General features: G+C 36.2%; 3 protein-coding genes across 6 annotated transcripts; all 3 read right to left on the reverse strand.

Annotated features, from left to right (window-relative positions):
- Positions 1 to 55: 55 nt before the first annotated feature.
- Positions 56 to 5,877, reverse strand: LOC101268392 (uncharacterized). Of its 4 annotated transcripts, none has more exons than XM_069297492.1 (8): positions 4,955 to 5,877; positions 4,526 to 4,649; positions 3,024 to 3,153; positions 2,492 to 2,528; positions 2,123 to 2,225; positions 1,675 to 1,784; positions 1,470 to 1,565; positions 56 to 504 (listed from the first exon to the last, which is right to left on the reverse strand). In XM_069297492.1, the coding sequence occupies exons 1-6, from the start codon at positions 5,189 to 5,191 to the stop codon at positions 1,687 to 1,689; spliced, it is 729 nt and encodes a 242-aa protein (XP_069153593.1). In that variant the 5' UTR covers positions 5,192 to 5,877; the 3' UTR covers positions 56 to 504; positions 1,470 to 1,565; positions 1,675 to 1,686. The 4 variants fall into 4 exon arrangements, with proteins under 4 accessions (XP_069153593.1, XP_069153591.1, XP_069153592.1 ...); XM_069297490.1 differs by having other exon boundaries at positions 2,123 to 2,360; XM_069297491.1 differs by lacking the exons at positions 56 to 504; positions 1,470 to 1,565; positions 1,675 to 1,784 and having other exon boundaries at positions 1,814 to 2,225.
- A 587-nt stretch (positions 5,878 to 6,464) lies between these two features.
- On the reverse strand, positions 6,465 to 10,070 carry LOC101268681 (cinnamoyl-CoA reductase 1). Its single transcript, XM_004238413.5, has 6 exons — positions 9,839 to 10,070; positions 9,587 to 9,756; positions 8,828 to 9,013; positions 8,403 to 8,565; positions 7,216 to 7,405; positions 6,465 to 6,790 (listed from the first exon to the last, which is right to left on the reverse strand). Exons 1-6 carry the CDS (start codon positions 9,960 to 9,962, stop codon positions 6,658 to 6,660), a joined length of 966 nt encoding a protein of 321 aa, XP_004238461.1. The 5' UTR covers positions 9,963 to 10,070; the 3' UTR covers positions 6,465 to 6,657.
- A 916-nt stretch (positions 10,071 to 10,986) lies between these two features.
- LOC101243705 (DEAD-box ATP-dependent RNA helicase 38) lies at positions 10,987 to 16,362 on the reverse strand. The gene is made up of 8 exons (XM_004238414.4): positions 16,052 to 16,362; positions 15,638 to 15,931; positions 14,567 to 14,794; positions 14,214 to 14,279; positions 12,657 to 13,073; positions 12,368 to 12,479; positions 12,172 to 12,257; positions 10,987 to 11,641 (listed from the first exon to the last, which is right to left on the reverse strand). Exons 1-8 carry the CDS (start codon positions 16,286 to 16,288, stop codon positions 11,579 to 11,581), a joined length of 1,503 nt encoding a protein of 500 aa, XP_004238462.2. The 5' UTR covers positions 16,289 to 16,362; the 3' UTR covers positions 10,987 to 11,578.
- Positions 16,363 to 17,161: the final 799 nt, after the last annotated feature.

Consider the following 17,161-nt stretch of genomic DNA (forward strand, 5'->3'; position numbering starts at 1 on the left):
ATAAATGATGCAACACTGCTTTTGCACCCAAAATTATGGTCATGTCACACCAACCTTGGTGATAATAACTGAAGCTTCTTGCTTCAAGAATCATCAATAAAACATCCAAATTACAGAATGAATCTCAAGTTTAAGACTAAAGCTTGTTTGTTTTTTATGCACAAGACTTTTAAACACGGTGCATGGTGCACCAGCACGCAAGACAATGACTATCTACACACCCAAAAGCATATTCTGGGAGTTTTTGACTATAACTGAATCACAGGTTGATTCTGATGTGAATTTTTTACAAAGTTTATTGCTACAAGGAGGGAGCCAGAAACCTATTCCAGTATCCCTCAAATGCATGACTCTCTGCCAGTGATCCTGAAACCAGCAGAATGCAAGGGCCTAGATACATGATGTTGAAGGAAGTGCAATCCGCAACTTCCATGTTTCCTCACTCAATCATCAGGAGCGACTCAGACATTGAGCTCTCATGGTGTGGGTATGACTTTTTATAACCTGCATCAACGCAAATGACGTTAAGACTAGAAAAGGTTTGATAGCTTTTTAATATGTGATATCTAGGAGAAGGATAACCTTGCTACATAATCTACATACACCAAATTACTTTTTAGTGTCTTTTTCCTTTTTTTAAAGGGCTGCATATCAAATTAGTAGATTATTTCAGAGTTTCATTAATTCTCCTCAGCAGCTTCAATTCATATTGATGACATGCAAATGGCACTGAAACGGGACTGCTTACCACATAAAGGACCTTTAAGCAAATTCAAATACTTAAGTATTGCAAATATAAGCTGGCACCAAATGAAAAAATTAATTGAACTAATCATGAAAAGAGACTACTTATTTGGACGCCATAAGAGATTGTTAAAATGTATGATAAGAAGATACGACATTGACTACTATTAAAACACATCAAAAATCAAATTATGTACGTAGAAAGATAAAGACAACAACGAGAAAGAACTGCCAAGTATCTGTCATCTCCATCTGATGTGTAATTATACCTGTCAGACAGTAATCATACCTGCCACACATAGTAGGTTGCAAAAAAAAAACATTTTCCGAGGAACATCATCATGACGAATTTAATGAAAATTCAAAACCATCTTTGGGAGTTCTTGTAAACACAGTAACATGTTAGCCCAAACCCAGTATCCTTGATCAGGCAAAGAAGGTCCCCGCCAAGAAAGAGGCCCTATAATGATGCCTTCTTTTTTCATTTTGGATAAGTCAAGCCATGTAATGATTTTAACATACGGTCATTTGCATAGAGAATATACCTGCTTTCTGTTTTGGTCCTCATATTACCTCATACAAGCAATTGAACTTAACCACCGCCACCACACATATACACACCCAAAAAAAAAAAGAATAATCGATAAAGATGCAGAAGGGGGGTAGGGGAGCACGGACAAACTCAAGGGAAACAAAAGAGGTTAAAACAAAGCCAAATCTAGTACCTCTAGAATGCAAAGTGAATAATTTGCAAGGCTAGATTAAAAGCCTGCCTCTCAAGTAGCAATACTGCTGCTGTTAGTCCTGCTGCAATCTAGTACCTAAAGGTCAAAAGTAGAACACGAACATCAACAGATAAATTGTGGTTGCAACTTGCAGAAGCAAATATGTCGCGGCTATTTCATCAGTTGGGTCTGAATTACAACGTACCTTGATAAAATCTCACCCTGCATTTTGGTCAGAACCGCTACCTTGCATAAATTGAGGAGAATGAGTAGGTAGTATAAACTGTGGCTGTGGTGTAACAGGCGCTCCGACACCTAAAAATAAAAAAACAGTTGCATAATGATACTGTCAACTTCATACTTGCAATCTTATGTAAGACTTGGAACTGAGGCTACAGAAGTAGATGAGGTTCCAGCATGTTTTCTAGATGTCAATCATGTCATACAGCAACAACATACCCAGTGTGATACCACAAGTGGGGTCTGGGATGGGTGGGGTATATGCAGCCCCTTACCCCTATCTTTGTGGGGGACTATTTTTTTCTAGATGTCAGACATTTTGATAAACTTGGAATGCAGATTAATGTCAATGATAAGATGATATGCAAGGCTACCATGCATGCATATATAAGACACAAATAAAAGAAATCTGCCTGTTTGATATGGTGCTTGAATAGTTGGAATGGATGAAGCTGTCATTGCATTGACACCGGGCCCACCAAACTGAAGAATCTGATGTCCTGGCACTGCATAACCCTGCAATGTCGTATAACTGTGACTTCCAGGAACAGCCTGACTTAGCTGGCCGTAAGGATACATTGTTGCATTAACAGTTCCAGGTACACCATATATAGGAAGGTACTGTTGACCTCCATAAGGATTGTAAACACCCTATCGGATAAAATTACAGTATGCATCAAAAATGAGTCCTCATAGTCAAGACAAAAGGACACCTGAACCTTTAAGTGCAGCAAAAAGAATGGGATGTATTGTAATGTCTCCATTTATGCAGTGCTACTAACCTGAGGGTAAACGTAATCCGTACCATATGTCGCATACCTGCATTAGTAATACAGAGGTAACTGTATCTTCTAAAAGTTGTGCTTTTAAATGCAATACACACAAATAAGGTACGTGGTAAAATGTACAAAAAAATGACTGATTGACATGAAGTCCTAAGGTCTATCAATTAAATTAACTATTTTTAAAGTAAATTCAGCAAATTAAGTAACATGGTTCTCTCTCAGTGAATAGGATGAAATTTTTCCTGTTTCTAAGTGAAAAGAGAGGAACTACTTGTTCGCATGCAAATAAGAAACTCATGAAATTCAATAATGAAGGGACTCAAGCTTGGGCCTCCCCCAAACTTATAATCCTAAATGCAACGACATTTCAAGAATCGATAGCAAAAATTAGGTGACAGTATGCTCCAACGTTAACTAATTGAACCTTCCTTTCTCCTCGTCACTGGATGTTTTCCTCTATGATTATACTATAACCCATAAATGAATCAGTGCTTGCATAGTCTATAAATGCCTGTGACACACAGCTTACCCATAAGGAGAATACATCAAGCCTTGCTGGTAGCCATAAGAAACCGGTTGCTGGTAGCCAAAACTTCCAGCATAAGCACCCCGAGCAGCTGGTAGCCCTGCTGGAAATGGAGTCGGTGACCTCAGACGTCCTGTACCAAATAAAGTGGAAGTAAGCTAATGCACTTCAAAGAACGAGCATACTTTTTCCTTTCAGTTCTTTCCCTTTTATCAGGGTAGGATGTGCCCTGAAAAGGTATAAAATGGCTAAGTGTCATTATCTTAAGCTGAACATCTGAGATCTCAGTCAAACACATAACCAGCCATGAATCGATATTTGCAGGATCCTTAGAAAAGGAGGTGATCCTTATAGATGTTTTTACAACAATTCTCAGGCAGCTTTACAATTTTTCATATAAATGGCCTGTAAAGGAACTTTCAGCTTCTAGTTTCAAAGATTATCAATGTGTTCAAGAGAAGCCAAGGAAACAGCTCTCCACATTGATTGTGCAAAGGTCACATAAGTAATTGATTAAGTGTGCTAGCAATGTATTCATTTCCACACAATCAATTTTGGAGAAGTCGAAGAGAAGATCTCCGCCATCCACCAAGAAGGTAGATGGGTATAGGGCCAAGCCAAAAGATTGTCAAAACATACTGCACCTGTTATGTTACAAAAAAAACAGCCACGCAAACAAGGAAATTATTGAAGGGGAAAAGATCATTGTGTCACTTTGTGATGAGGGATGAATTCTTGTAACTTCAGGAGAAAAGACTAGAGAGTGTTCTGAAGCACAGTTAGTGATTACATGCACTTCATGATGTTCAGTCTCTGATCAAGGAGACCTGTTCACATCACTTTATTTCTCATTTTAAACCATGTACCACAATCTCTTAAAGATAAAATTATACAAAATCCCCAAAAAGCAGACATGTTTAATGCATTGTCTACTTCAGTTTGATGAGAGATTATCACAATACAGAACTTCAACTCTATTTTCCAGATCTTAGCATCTTATTACTCCTCCTACTGTCGTCATTCCACCACTGTGTATCAATCCTAAGGCTTATCATCTCAAATTATTTTTTACTTGTAAAAACTTAAATGCATTTTCTTACCTTTCTCCCTCAATTTTCTATTTCACCATCTCAATTATATCTCCACCAATGTTGTTGCTGGTGGGAGATAACAGGTATCCCGTGGATTTAGTCAAGGTGCACGAAAGCTGGCCCGGACACCACGGTCATCCAAAAAAAAAACTCCACCAATGATAGCTCATAGCTTAAGATGGATCATACATTGTCTTGTATTAGCTGGGAGTGCATGCAAATGTGCACAAATTAAAAGCAATCTACAAGCTTAATACAATTGAAAATGAAGGGAGAACAAGCCATCCAGTAAAGCTTCATATAATATAGAGCTCATCAGACTCCCAAGGTATGCAAAGGCAACTCCATGATCCAACACCATTATTATTGTTCTAGAAATACGATAGAGCATTCAACCAAATTAAGCTACAATACCAAATTGCACAGAAGGACGAGGTCGCCCTAACGAAGCCAAATTACAATTTGCTCGTCTTCCATCGATAATTGGAGCAGGATCAGCACATGCCCTCCTTGTAGACTCAGGGTCCCGGAAAGTCACCTAAACCCTCCAAAAAAATACCATGCGGAAATTATGTCATTCAGTTATCCAAATTCATAGATGCAGGCTAAGTAAAAGACAGACAATATAAATTATTTAACTAGAAGGGACAGACAGTAGACAGTGCAAATAAGGGATGTTATATCACCTGGTTGTAAAAAAAAAGGGAGATTAAGATGGAATTTGAAAAAAGAACCATTTTTTTATCCATAAAACGGAAAGAAAACAAAAGATAGTAAAAAGAAACTGCATCCTTTTCAAATTGAGTAAACAAGTAGCACTATAATTCATTGAAGGACACTCACAAAGCCATAGCCTTTGGATCGGCCAGTATTTTTATCAGTGATGACAACAGCCTCGAGGATTTCACCAAACTGCTCAAAGAATCGTCTGAGGGTGTCACTCTGAGTTTCCCAAGCAAGACCTCCAACAAAGACCTTAGTGAAGGTGGTGTCCCCAAAAGGAGAATTAAAGAATGGAACCCCACTGCCAGCAGCAGAGGAACCTGAACCTTGAGCTGGTGGCTGCTGTTGATACGCCATAATCCACTATCCAATTTGATTTAAGAAGATACAGGAGAAGTAAGTAGACCAGAAAACAGAAACTATTCACGTTATACTAAAGTTGATCCAGTGAAAACCCGACCTCTTATGCACAGAAAACCCCCCTAAAATGGCAGAAAAGATGGTACATGTATTCACAAAAAAAGAAAAGGATGTTTAAGGAGAGAGCTATAGGAGCAGCAGCAGGAAGATGAAGAGGAAGAGCGGAACACAAAGGATGAAGAGAGAAAAAAATAATAATAGGAAACCCTAGAACTGTGGGTGGAAAAAAAGAGAGAGTAGGTCAAAAGGCAGAAGGGGGTCAAGGTGGGGTTTTGGAGAGGAGGGGGTGAGTGGATCAGCTGTACAAGAGAGCAGAGTAAGAAGAAGCAGAAGAAGGGGTGGGTGGGGTAAAAAGGTGAAGAAACTGGGTCATGATGATACAAGAAGAGAGAGAGAGAAAAGGTTATGATAAAAACAGAGGGTAATAAGCATTCATGGTGGATCCTAAGAGTAAAAAAAGAAAGGATTTTGAAGAATTGGAATTGGAATTGGTGAGAAATGATGGAGAGAGAGAAAAACAGAGCATAGTAGAAGAGGTGTAGAAGGAGGAGAAGCAATCATCATCGTACACTGTCAAAAGAAAAAAACCATCTCCTTATAACGGCTTTATACTCTCCTTTTTTAGCATGGCAGTGGCAGGTCAGCTTTAAACGAGTTTTCTTTTTTTTTTTGTTAATATAAATCCGAATTCACTAATTATCAGCCGATAAGTAAGCATTGATCATTTGAAGGTATCTCTACTTGTATGATTATTTGCAAATTGAAATGTAAAGCTGTTAAGCTATCTATATGTTGTACATACTTTTACTTATTAGATCAAATTGGAATGTATGTTTTATGTCTTTTGATTACTCCGTAAAAAGCATTTTATCATTTCATAGTTTGATGGTCCTACTTTGTGTTCCTCCAATTTTTATGATTTATAGAAGTATGCCAACTGTAGCAATTTTCAATTCTTTAAATTTCAATTTATAGTGTCACTTAAATGATGTTCAATAGTGGAGTAATGTTTACTACAACTTACTTGTTCTCTGTCACACAACAGAAATGTGTGCTATCGTACCTATTCTCTCTAGGGAAGGTTCTTTAATTTGTCTTGATGTTCAGTTTATAGGCAATAGCTTGTCCAAATGTTGAATTGAACAAAAGCTCGCTCTACACGTCAAGTACCTTCGCCAACCACCTTCATTGAAACTCCAGCTACTAAAGCTTTAGGAATAGAAATACTTGAATAAGTTGAGTTAATCTGTACCTCAACTGAGAGCAAAACAAAACAACTAAATAGAACTCAAAAGGTACCATAGTGTAACCTCCTTATTCCAGACTAGTTTGCAAGTGTGAAAACTTGAAAAACATACAGAGCAATTATTTAGTACAACAACAAGAAAAAAAGGGTCTTTTCTTCAATCAAGAAAGCCCTTTTGTTTGTAACTTTCAACTGCATCAACTAGAGTTTCCTCCAGTGCCCTATATTGCCAACCCAACTTCTGCAGCTTCTCTGAACTAAAACCACCATCCTCCGTCACATCAGTAAAACTGTAAAATAGAAGGTACTTTAGCACAACAGATTTTAGATAACTGAGTAGAAGGGTAAGAGAGCCCGGTCCACTATTGATATCTCATTTGAGTCTAGGCTTGTATGGCATAGAAATGCTCACTAAGGTCTAACAGTTCTTCAAGAATCTCTCTAGGCAATGAATTTTAAAGTTGTGTGCTCCTAGGCCCGAACCAGACAATATTACTAGTGGGCAAGGTTTGTTACAAGAATATTTATCAATACACCTGATCAAATAGACCAAATTCTTAACCAAACACACTGGAAATACGAAATGAAATACCCATAAGACAAGTCCCAATTTCCTTAAGCTGCTTTTTTCCCCTGCAACTCTTAAACCATACACAGGAAATAGGACACTATATTCACATTAAAGAAGCATAAAGTGAAAAGGAGAGAAATTCACCGTTTAGGATAGTTGTAGTTGGGATATTGTTTCTTTAGCATGGCAACTAAATCTTCTGATTTCACTGCATGAGCCATGCACAAGTATCTACCTTCAGCTTCAGGTCTCTCATAGACTAGCAGTAAAGCATCAGCTAAATCACGTACGTCTACCAAAAACCGTTTCTTGTTTTCCAGCTCTTCGTATCCTTCTGTATCAACAACAGAAGGAGAAGAAAGGGGCACCAGTCACTTCAAGTGAAAGAAGGAAAGGACAATGACCCTCGATATACATGAAAGCACGGAAACAACACATGAAGCCTTCTTTAGCATAAAGAATGCTGAGCAACTCAGATGATACAAAAATAAGCAGATATAGAATTTAAGATTTTGTGCTCCTTTTAGATAATAAACCTTGAGGTGAATGGAGAAAGAGCACACACCTAGTTTGCATTGAATTAGAAAAAATGGGTATGGAGGGGTGGAGTGGGGTATGTCCCTTTAAGGTGAACTTTGTTTATTTTTGCAATGAAATAGAAAAATGGGTATGAAATGGGATAAAGCCCTATAGGTGAAACTTTCTTTATTTTAGTGCATGGTCGGTCATATATTCCTAGACTCTGAACCAGTTATTTATAATATCAATGACTAAAGGCCAACTCGTTATACACAGAAATTAACATTTACTACAATTAAGCAAAAAGCTTAGTAACTGTTGGTGCACAGTAGCTAGGAAGTCTCTATCTAACGAGGCAATACACTTGAGACTCCATGGCAAAAGCAATGCTTGAAACACTAGAGTAGAAGGATGACAACAAGAGCACCTGAGAAATGCTTCTACAACCAGAACTATCATAAACTGGCCTACTAAACTTTTATCAAATAACCTATATAACACATAACCTAGATTGGCACCGTCTCTCTATCATATCATATAGTTGAGCAAAGTAAGTAAAAAATAGAAGGGCTTCAGGCAGTTGTCCAAAGCATCTTGGGTTATAAAGTGAATGTATGCATAAGGAAGAACTTAACAAAATTCAAAATGTTAAATGTATGTTCATGCTCGCACGGAAAACAAAGAAAGTAGCTTGTGGGGAAAGTGAATTCTGATTATTCCCCAATGAGCAACTCGCACAAGCAGAAATGTAGAAGTAGAAGAAATAATGCAGAAACATTTAAGAGTCAAGTATAACTATGGTTTCTTGGTACCTTTCAGCAGCTTAATGAGTACCAAACTACTTGAGTTTTTTGTCTTCTGCAACATTGGCCCTATAACAAGTGTTGGGAGCACAGTTACCAAATCAAGTCCACTTTGCTTTGCATATGACCAAGCTTCTTTCTCAGCCACCGTTTTAGAAAAACAGTACCAGTTCTGCATGCATTTGGAACCACAAAATGCAATCAGACAGATAGGAAGCTGATCTGGCAAAATAAGCCTTCAAGAATCAAATCCAAATTTATCTTACAAAAACTAAGCCAACCAAAAAGGACACTCCTCAAGTAAATTAAGTATTCAAGATAAAGATCATATATTACATTACCAACAGTACGTATCATATGTAAGAAACATGGCTAATAATCATAAATTTACAGAGAAGTCAAATTCGCAAACTAGCATAGGTAAAAGAAGCTACATCAGTTGCTTTGCAGAATTCACCATCCGACCAACAAGTCTCGTCCTTCACTTGGCCTTTTGGCCAGTTGGGGTCCAAGGCAGAAGCAGCAACAGAAGACACAAACACAACTCTCTTGATGTTTTCTTCATAGCATGCCTTGAGAACATTAAGTGTGCCGTTCACAGCAGGCTCAACAAGTTCTACCTGCAGTCAAGACATTGAACATATGAAGAATTTTATTTTCTTTTGGTGCAGAACTAGAGCACATTGGGAATAGTTGTTCCAAAAGCAACCTAGAAATGCAGAATGCTTGATCACAATACAATGTCTCCTGGATGCACTGGATTTCTCAATGTCTTAGGCTCTCAAATAGGGAAGCGTGTCTCTTATTGAAAAGATCTTTTTGAACAGTACATCATAATAAAATCCCAATATAAGTTCACTATCTCGTCCTTCATTGAGTAGAAACACACCTCTAATAGCTTTCAACAAGTAATAACATGTGCATTCTAGACTGTTTATAAAGATTCCACTGCTATCTGGAGAGTTAAACCACAGGATGTGATTAATATCAACAAAGTGAATAAGCTGATAATATCTAAACCACAGGAGATGTATGGTGGTGTCCGGGCCAACTTGTGTGCATTTGGACTTTTCCACGGGGTACCTTATACCTCCCACTATGACCCATACCAGGTGGAAAAAAACAGCAAAGTATTTTTGTACTTAGTTTTAGAGCAAGAGGAAATAAGTTATTAGGTGATAGCAGATTCATACCTCGGGATTTGGTACAGAGCCGGAAGGAACAGGACTAGCAACATGAAATACCCCATCGCATCCTTTGATGGCTCCAGCAAGTGAGTTGGGATCTAGCAAGTCTGCCTTGAATAGCTTAAGGTTGTCAGCAGCTTTATCAAGGTTATTCAAATGAGCATACTTGTCATCAGCTGCAGTGCAAATTAAGAATCATTTCTCAGGAATCTGAGGTCTAAAATTAGTAGGAAAACAAATCAAAGAGGTGTTTTTTACAAGGATCTCTGACGGTGCCATGAACTATGTAGTCTTTAGAAAGGAGAAGCTTCACTAGCGATGAAGCCACGTATCCACCTGCTCCAGTTACACACACTCGAAATTTCTCTCCCATCAACGCCATGCCTCATCCACACACTAAACGGTGGACATTATCTTAATTACCTTTAATTTTAATTCTCATAATTTATTTTTTTACTCGTTATAGAACCTTTTTTTTTTTTCATACCCATATATAGGAAAATCACAATTTATATATATCAAACTTTTTATTCAAATTAATCTTAATTTAATTTAACTTTAAAATTTGAAAATGTACCGACAAAATATTTTTATCAGATTTAACCCTTTAATTTATTAAATTTAGTCTTTTAATTACATACTTATTTTTAGTCTCTTAATTAGAACATATATTCATTGATTTTAATCTAATTATTAGGTCTGATTTGAGTTAGACTCGCTGTTTATAGCTAATAGGTCATTAAATTAACTTTTTTTTATCAGGTTACTGATTCTTCAGAGTTTTATTCAAATGATTTAATTCATAATTTGATAATAAATTAAAAATTCATATATTATTTATATATAAAATTCTTGACTTAGAGTTCCGTTTCATACTTTTATTTGTTGTCATCTGAAACTCTTGATTTATTCAACAATATAGAAATGTTCTTTTTTTTTTAGCAAGATGTAATTTATGAAATCATTCATATGGCTCATTTGATTAGCTATTTGCTTCTAAGTGATTTTTGAATTTTTTTTGTGTCAATTAAAGATACAGATTTAAAGGTAGTTCACCTTGTAGTGTAAAGGTTCCAGATAAGCTATTTGGAGTAAAGAAAGAGAAAAACAAAAGAAAAAGTAATAACATAAAACAACAGTAAAAGAAAATAAATAAATCAAATAATAACTTAAAAATAAAAACTCATCTTACTAATATGAGAAATCTTAAAATTCAAAAGTAATTTCTTCATCGATCAATTTTAACATACAAAATATATAAATCTAAACTAAAGTTCCGTCTTTTACATTGGAAAGACCTCTAAAATCAAAAAAGAGATTTTCTCATTGATCAATTTTAAATTGTGACAATATAAACAAAACTTAATAATAAAGATTGAAAGAAAAAAATCATAAAATAACAAACCTTTAGGAACAGTAAGCAAACTGTCAACATATAATAAGAACGAACTTAGAACCAATAATAGTATCACAATTCGTGACTACAAATTTAGAGCAACTAGATTCCAGAAGACACCAAAATAACTTAATAAAATAAATAGGAAGTGAAATAATAGAGTCATAAAGGCAGTAAGTAAAAGAAGCAAATAACTAATACAGTAGAAGAGAAACAAATTATAAGGGGTTGGGTAGATTCGGGTTACCGGTTGTGATTGGTATTTCTGCCATTGGTTCTTTGAGCCCTACCGGAGTTTGAGGTCACTTTGGCGGCTGTTTTTGCTCACTGGATAGCGAAGTTCTTCAATCATTTGCACTGTTGTGTTTAAAATATAATTGTTTTTCTTTACATGTTCCTTTTAAAAGTGTTAATTCTATTTAGCATGGGGAGATTAGGCATGTTTTTGAGAAGTTATAACACTAGAAATGGTAAGTGAAGCATGAGAGCAATCAAGAAGAAAAGCCTCCCCGGAGCGCTGCTCTGTCAACGATACAAATGTCATCACCAGCCAGTGTAGTTCTACTCGAAGTCTATGAATATAACCAACATTCATACTCGGCTTACAGCAAGCCAGCTATCTTCAGAGCATTTTCAAAGTCTTCTTCACTATTCCATGAGGGAATCTGCATAACCAACATGAAACAACTAACTTGAGCCTAATGTTATGTCCCATGGATAAATACCAAATTGAACTAGATATTGCCTAGATCCTTTTTCCTGTGAATAGCAGCATGCTACAAATGTTGCATTCGACCATAATCCTAAATGCTTTGTTCATCTTATCTTTATCTTGAATCACATCTGCATTTCACTCGGAATTGTATTATAAGTTTTTAGATTTTACTCTAGTGTGAATTTGCACCCCCACTCCCCTCCTCACACACACAATGATGAAATTTTAAAGAGAGAGGTAAGTTTGTTCCATCTTAACTGGGGGTAATATACTTTAAACTAATCATGTTACTATATATCCAGCCTTATTTAGAAGACCATGAACATAAGCAGTCAGATGATAAGCACCTGTATGCACGTATGACCTAATTCTACAAAAAAAATGGGTAGCATCCTAAGCGTCAAAAAAAAAAGATCGATCCTAAGCGTCTAAAAATAAAGAAAAGTCCAAAATGCAGTAACATAAACAATAGATACATGCCTCAGCCACTTGATGGTTGAAATGGTTCTCAATCTTTGACATTAGCATGTTGTCTCGGTCACTGCACAGCAAGTTGAATATCGCACCTGCTCAACACGAGGGAAAGGTTGCATAAAGTTCACAACATATATATGTGGCTCATTTTCAGCCATTAATCTATCAAGGAAGCATGCATAAGAAAGTGACAACAAATTACCTTTGCGTCCAAAACGTCCTGCTCTACCAATCCGATGCAAGTATACCTCATGATCTGGCTCTGTTGGACTCTCATGTCTCACAGGGAGGTCATAATTAACCACCAAATTAACCTGCAAACAGTATCATATCTTTTAAGATTTTCCCAATATTAGCCACCAAGACAGAAATCAAGAAAGAAAAGATATTAAATATTATAGCTACACAACAAGCTTCACATTCAGAAGAAGAAACAACTTTGTATAGCATATATAAGGTTGGCAACTGGAAAGCCTCAAATCTAAAGTTACCTGTGATTGGTCAAATCCCCGAGCAAGAAGATCAGTTGATATAAGAATTTGTGTCAATCCATCTTTGAACTCCTTGATTATTTTGTCTCTGTCTTCTTGCCTAAGGGCACCTTGAATTGTTGTCACTTCATAGCCATAGTCAACCAATGACTTATGCAACATACTTGCACTGTTTCTGGTACGAACGAATATAATTGTTTGCCCCACCTTCTGTCCTAGTTCAAGTATTCTGTCTTTAATCACCATAATTTTTGAAAGTTCATCTGGACACTGTACTTTATACTGCTTCACTGAATCCAGCGAAAGTTCTTCTTTCTTCACAAACATTTGGTTGTAATCTTGCACGAAAAGATCTTGAACAATTTTTGTCACAAATGCTTTGACATTTTCCCCAAAAGTTGCAGAAAAGAGAAGCACCTGCAAATTGAGATGATGAAAAAGAAAAGTTCAACATCAATTTTTTTCCAAATAATCATCCAATTGGGGAAGCTTATCAGGAAGAATGTATTATAAACAACAAGTTACAGACCCATTTGCAGTCCTCACCACATCCCCTTTTTTGCAGAAAATAAACTCAGGTACTCTATGAAATGCACCTTAATTTAAGCCTTAGGCTATACTCGGTACTCACTAAATGAAAACAGTGAAGATTTTTTTAGATTTTAGATATTGCTTGATATTCTACTCTCCTTTTTACTAGTGAGATAAAGACTAGCAGCGATTTTGCTTCTCTTTATTGTTTGCAGCTATGAGTACTATGTTCATTGTCACTTATACTTCAAAGCAAATTTAGTTGGTTAGTTTTGGAACACTGAATTTGGCAAATGCTCCATGAAGGACATACCTACTGAATGAGGAAATGTCCTATTCATATTAGCACCAGCACTTCTATTTTGCGTCCTATACTTCTCTAGGAGTTGTTCTTCCTTACAGAGAGATACAATTTTATACGTCAGTAGAAAATACAAAGAAATTTTACTACTTCGTACATTAATTTTTATATAGTATAGGCCTGAGATGAGTTTAAATGGAGTGACGTGACTGTGAGAAAAAAGAGACAAATGACCGTCTCTTTCTTTTTTCTTCTTCTGTCTAACAGAGATCAAATGGACTATGCTCGAGTATACAACAGAAAATTGCATAGAAGAAGCTGAGTAAGTACCTTAGGCTGTTCTTAACAATTTTTTGAAGGTCTCCATCATTAGAGAATGCAACTTTACCAGTTTCAAGATAAATTGATTGACATAATCAGTCTTGATTCACCCTCAACTTAAGTAGCGACTGAGGCGTAGTAACTACTGTTGTAAAATATAATTTGATGCACCAAAGGTATGACCGAACAACCACTGAGGAAGGTCTCTTCCTATATCTGTCTAAGCCTTCTATGTGCCACTCTAAGGCTCAACCCATTTGAGAGACTCAACTTTGCATGTGGCCAATGAAGTTTATCAGACTCTTATTACAAACTAAGCAATTTACAGCAGCAAAAACCTCAAAGAGAATTCCATCATCAGGTGAACTGAAAATTTAAAAAGCACAAGGCCAACTTTAACCAACCTGGCAGTTAGCGCTGGCTTTAACAATTGCCTTCATTATTCTTATGGAATCATCCTGAAAACCGCTCTGTGCATGCACAGAAAAAAAATCATTTCAGATACTGAAAGCACAAACTCTTAACATTTGGAGCAAAATCCCTAAATATGAGACTGGAAACTAGAAAACTAGCTCATTATGCTCAACACTACCGTTCATCTTAAAAAGCAAAGGTTAAATTCATTTTTTACACCAACAAACACAAAACAAAAGTGATTTAAATAATTCAAAAACTATATGTATAACAACAATAAATATCAACAGAAGGGGGGAAAAACCAAAGGCACACTAGCAAATGCGGATAGAGAATGAATTACCTCTGCCAACATGTGGTCTGCTTCATCAAACACAAGAATTTTCATGCAACTCATGCCCAGTTTCCTTCCCGTCACCCACTTGTTTATAGTCCCAGGTGTGCCAATCACTACTTGTGCCGTAACAGGTGGACGTTTTGAAATTGGAATATAGTTGGCAGAATCTGCTGGGATACCTAACTCTGATGTTATGCCAGTGAACTTCCCCATCTTCAATAGCACTTCCATATTCTGTAACATTATCAACCATTTAAAACTAAACCTTCTAAAGTATTTTTTTGTTTGTTGAATAATGAAGAAAAGTCTTAATTCTTCTTTAAAATGTAAAAACGCTAAAAAATATCATTCTTTCCACAAGTTCCTTTTTGATTCTACAATTTCCCATAAAAACAGCTTAAACCACCACTGCAGATGGCAAACAATCAAATCAAATATGAATACTTCGCGTATGTCTGGCCATCTCAAAAACTATATGCATGAACACATAAAACATAACCATACAGGCAACATTATATACAAGCAATGTAGGTAAAGTTTCTATAACATAGATATGTCGTGCAGCATATACCTTTCTGGAAATAGATATCTAGTGAAGCATATAGAAAACTAAAACACATGCATAATCTGACACTCATAATGTTGCGCAAAACTTTCTATTTAGCTACGCATTGGGTTGTGAAGTAATTGATCCTGCAAGAAATTAACTCTCCAATGCCAACATTATTGTTACACCCAAAGATAGGCCTAGGTCAATGGTGTTGATCAAAGATCTAGGAGACTACCTCGACTAATTTAACCTCTCACCACAGATAAGAAGAGTCACCTAGTGTTTTGAACCTAAGATGTCGCGCTCTCAACCACTTGATTAATAACTTGGCCACACCCCTGGTTGCCAACAAGGAGAACTTGATTACTTTCCATCTGCCTAAGCAGATAACTTGATTTCTTTCCATCTGCCTAAGCCATACTAAGTTTAAGGAAATTGTTTACCAGTAACAAGATCCAGGCGCAGGCGAAAACAAAAATCAACAACAAAAAGAAGAAGAAAAAGGGTATTCGCATCTTATATCATACCTGAATAGCCAATTCTCTGGTTGGACAGATACAGAGAGCTTGAGGGGCAGCAAGCTTTGGATCAATTCGACTCAACATCCCAAGCACAAAGCAAGTAGTTTTACCAGAACCGTTATGAGCCTGAGCAATAAGATTCTTGTACGGAGGCGTAAGAATCATAGGCAAACTAATTTCCTGAATCTTGCTAGGACGCTCAAACTGCATTTGTACATATAATCCCTTCAATAGCTCAGGAGATAAGTTCAAATCCTCAAATCTCTTCGCTGATTTGTACATAGTATCGCCAGATGTAACCTATATATTTCATTGATAAAACTCTAATTTAGCTAAAAATACAGCAAATTCAGCTTATTCAAGCTCCAAAGAGTGCATCAAATCCAAAAACAAAACAATAAAGAGTGAGGAAAAACGTACCGCTTCTATGCTGGAATCTTCCGGATCAGAGAGAGTGGAGTTGTCTCTTTTGGACTCATCGACTTGTAGAGATCCGATATTTATCTCGGCAGCAGCGTCCTCATTAGAAGCGGAAGACTGCTCAGCTTGATCGATTTCGTCGGCTTGGTCTGCCCAACTTTTGGATTCGGGTGGGTTTGCTGTCGTAGAAGCGGCGATGCTACTGGTGGCAGTGGAGGTAATGGAAGCGTCGGCCATTGGAGTTAAGGCAGCAAAAAGTAAAATGTCAGTAGAGGAGATGTAAATATTATATATATGTGGCAGCGTTGCTTCAGCCTGACGCTAGTTTTAATCCTGGTAAGAGTTTATTTTGAGAAATTATTTACCACTGAGTTTTTTATTCCACAGATTTAGGGACTCTTAATATTGTTATTTTAAATTTATTTTCATTTATATTTAACTCTATATATAATATTCGTCTCAATAAATAGTTTTATGTAAAAAGGAAATAAAAGTCTAAAATATATTCGAACATTCGTAAGGAATTTTTATTCCTAAATTATTAAATAGTGTATTTTAAAAAATATATGTGTGTCACGTGAACATCAAAAATATTGCATTATTATAAATATTAATGTGTCCATGTGGACATATATATACCTTCAAAATAAACTATTAAATAGTGCGGGGTAAAGATCCTTCATAAGGTTTGATATAATAACGACAATTTCGATCAAAGTTAAATATTTTTTAAACTATTTTCCCTTTTTAAAAAATGATATATATTGATAATAAGTTAATAACTATGGAAATGATACAATGTCCTCAATATTTTTTTAAAATCTCTCTTAATTTAGAATTATAATTTTTTTTGGTTATAACTGGGAAATATTATCATTACAATAAGAATTATTTACGAAATTAAACAGTATCCAATGTCACCACCTCCTTCTAGGAAGGTTGCAACTTGTAAATAGTAGCGGAACAACAGTACCTCGAGGGTATCCAATTGAACACCCACCGCCGAAAAATAATATTGTATATATAAGTAAAATACTATTTGCAATGACTAAATCTAATACCCCCACCCCTAACAAATCAAGATGTTGTGCATCAAAGATGTGAGACTTT

Source organism: Solanum lycopersicum, chromosome 4 (assembly GCF_036512215.1).
Source record: "Solanum lycopersicum chromosome 4, SLM_r2.1".
Classification (NCBI taxonomy): domain Eukaryota; kingdom Viridiplantae; phylum Streptophyta; class Magnoliopsida; order Solanales; family Solanaceae; genus Solanum; species Solanum lycopersicum.

Bases quoted from the DNA above. Each gene is read 5' to 3' on its own strand.
- LOC101268392 (XM_069297489.1), bottom strand. From the start codon at position 5,191: ATGGCGTATCAACAGCAGCCACCAGCTCAAGGTTCAGGTTCCTCTGCT. The intron at 3,154-4,525 runs GTATTGTAGCTT...TATTTGGTACAG, and splicing joins TCGTCCTTCTGTGCAATTTG to GACGTCTGAGGTCACCGACT. The intron at 2,529-3,023 runs GTAAGCTGTGTG...TTACTAATGCAG, and splicing joins TTGATGTATTCTCCTTATGG to GTATGCGACATATGGTACGG.
- LOC101268681 (XM_004238413.5), bottom strand. From the start codon at position 9,962: ATGGCGTTGATGGGAGAGAAATTTCGAGTGTGTGTAACTGGAGCAGGT. The intron at 7,406-8,402 runs GTACCAAGAAAC...TTGTTGATACAG, and splicing joins ACTCATTAAGCTGCTGAAAG to AAGGATACGAAGAGCTGGAA. The intron at 6,791-7,215 runs GTGAATTTCTCT...TCTATTTTACAG, and splicing joins AACTACAACTATCCTAAACG to TTTTACTGATGTGACGGAGG.
- LOC101243705 (XM_004238414.4), bottom strand. From the start codon at position 16,288: ATGGCCGACGCTTCCATTACCTCCACTGCCACCAGTAGCATCGCCGCT. The intron at 14,280-14,566 runs GTAATTCATTCT...GTGCATGCACAG, and splicing joins CAGACCACATGTTGGCAGAG to AGCGGTTTTCAGGATGATTC. The intron at 13,074-14,213 runs GTTGGTTAAAGT...CTCAATTTGCAG, and splicing joins AAGCCAGCGCTAACTGCCAG to GTGCTTCTCTTTTCTGCAAC.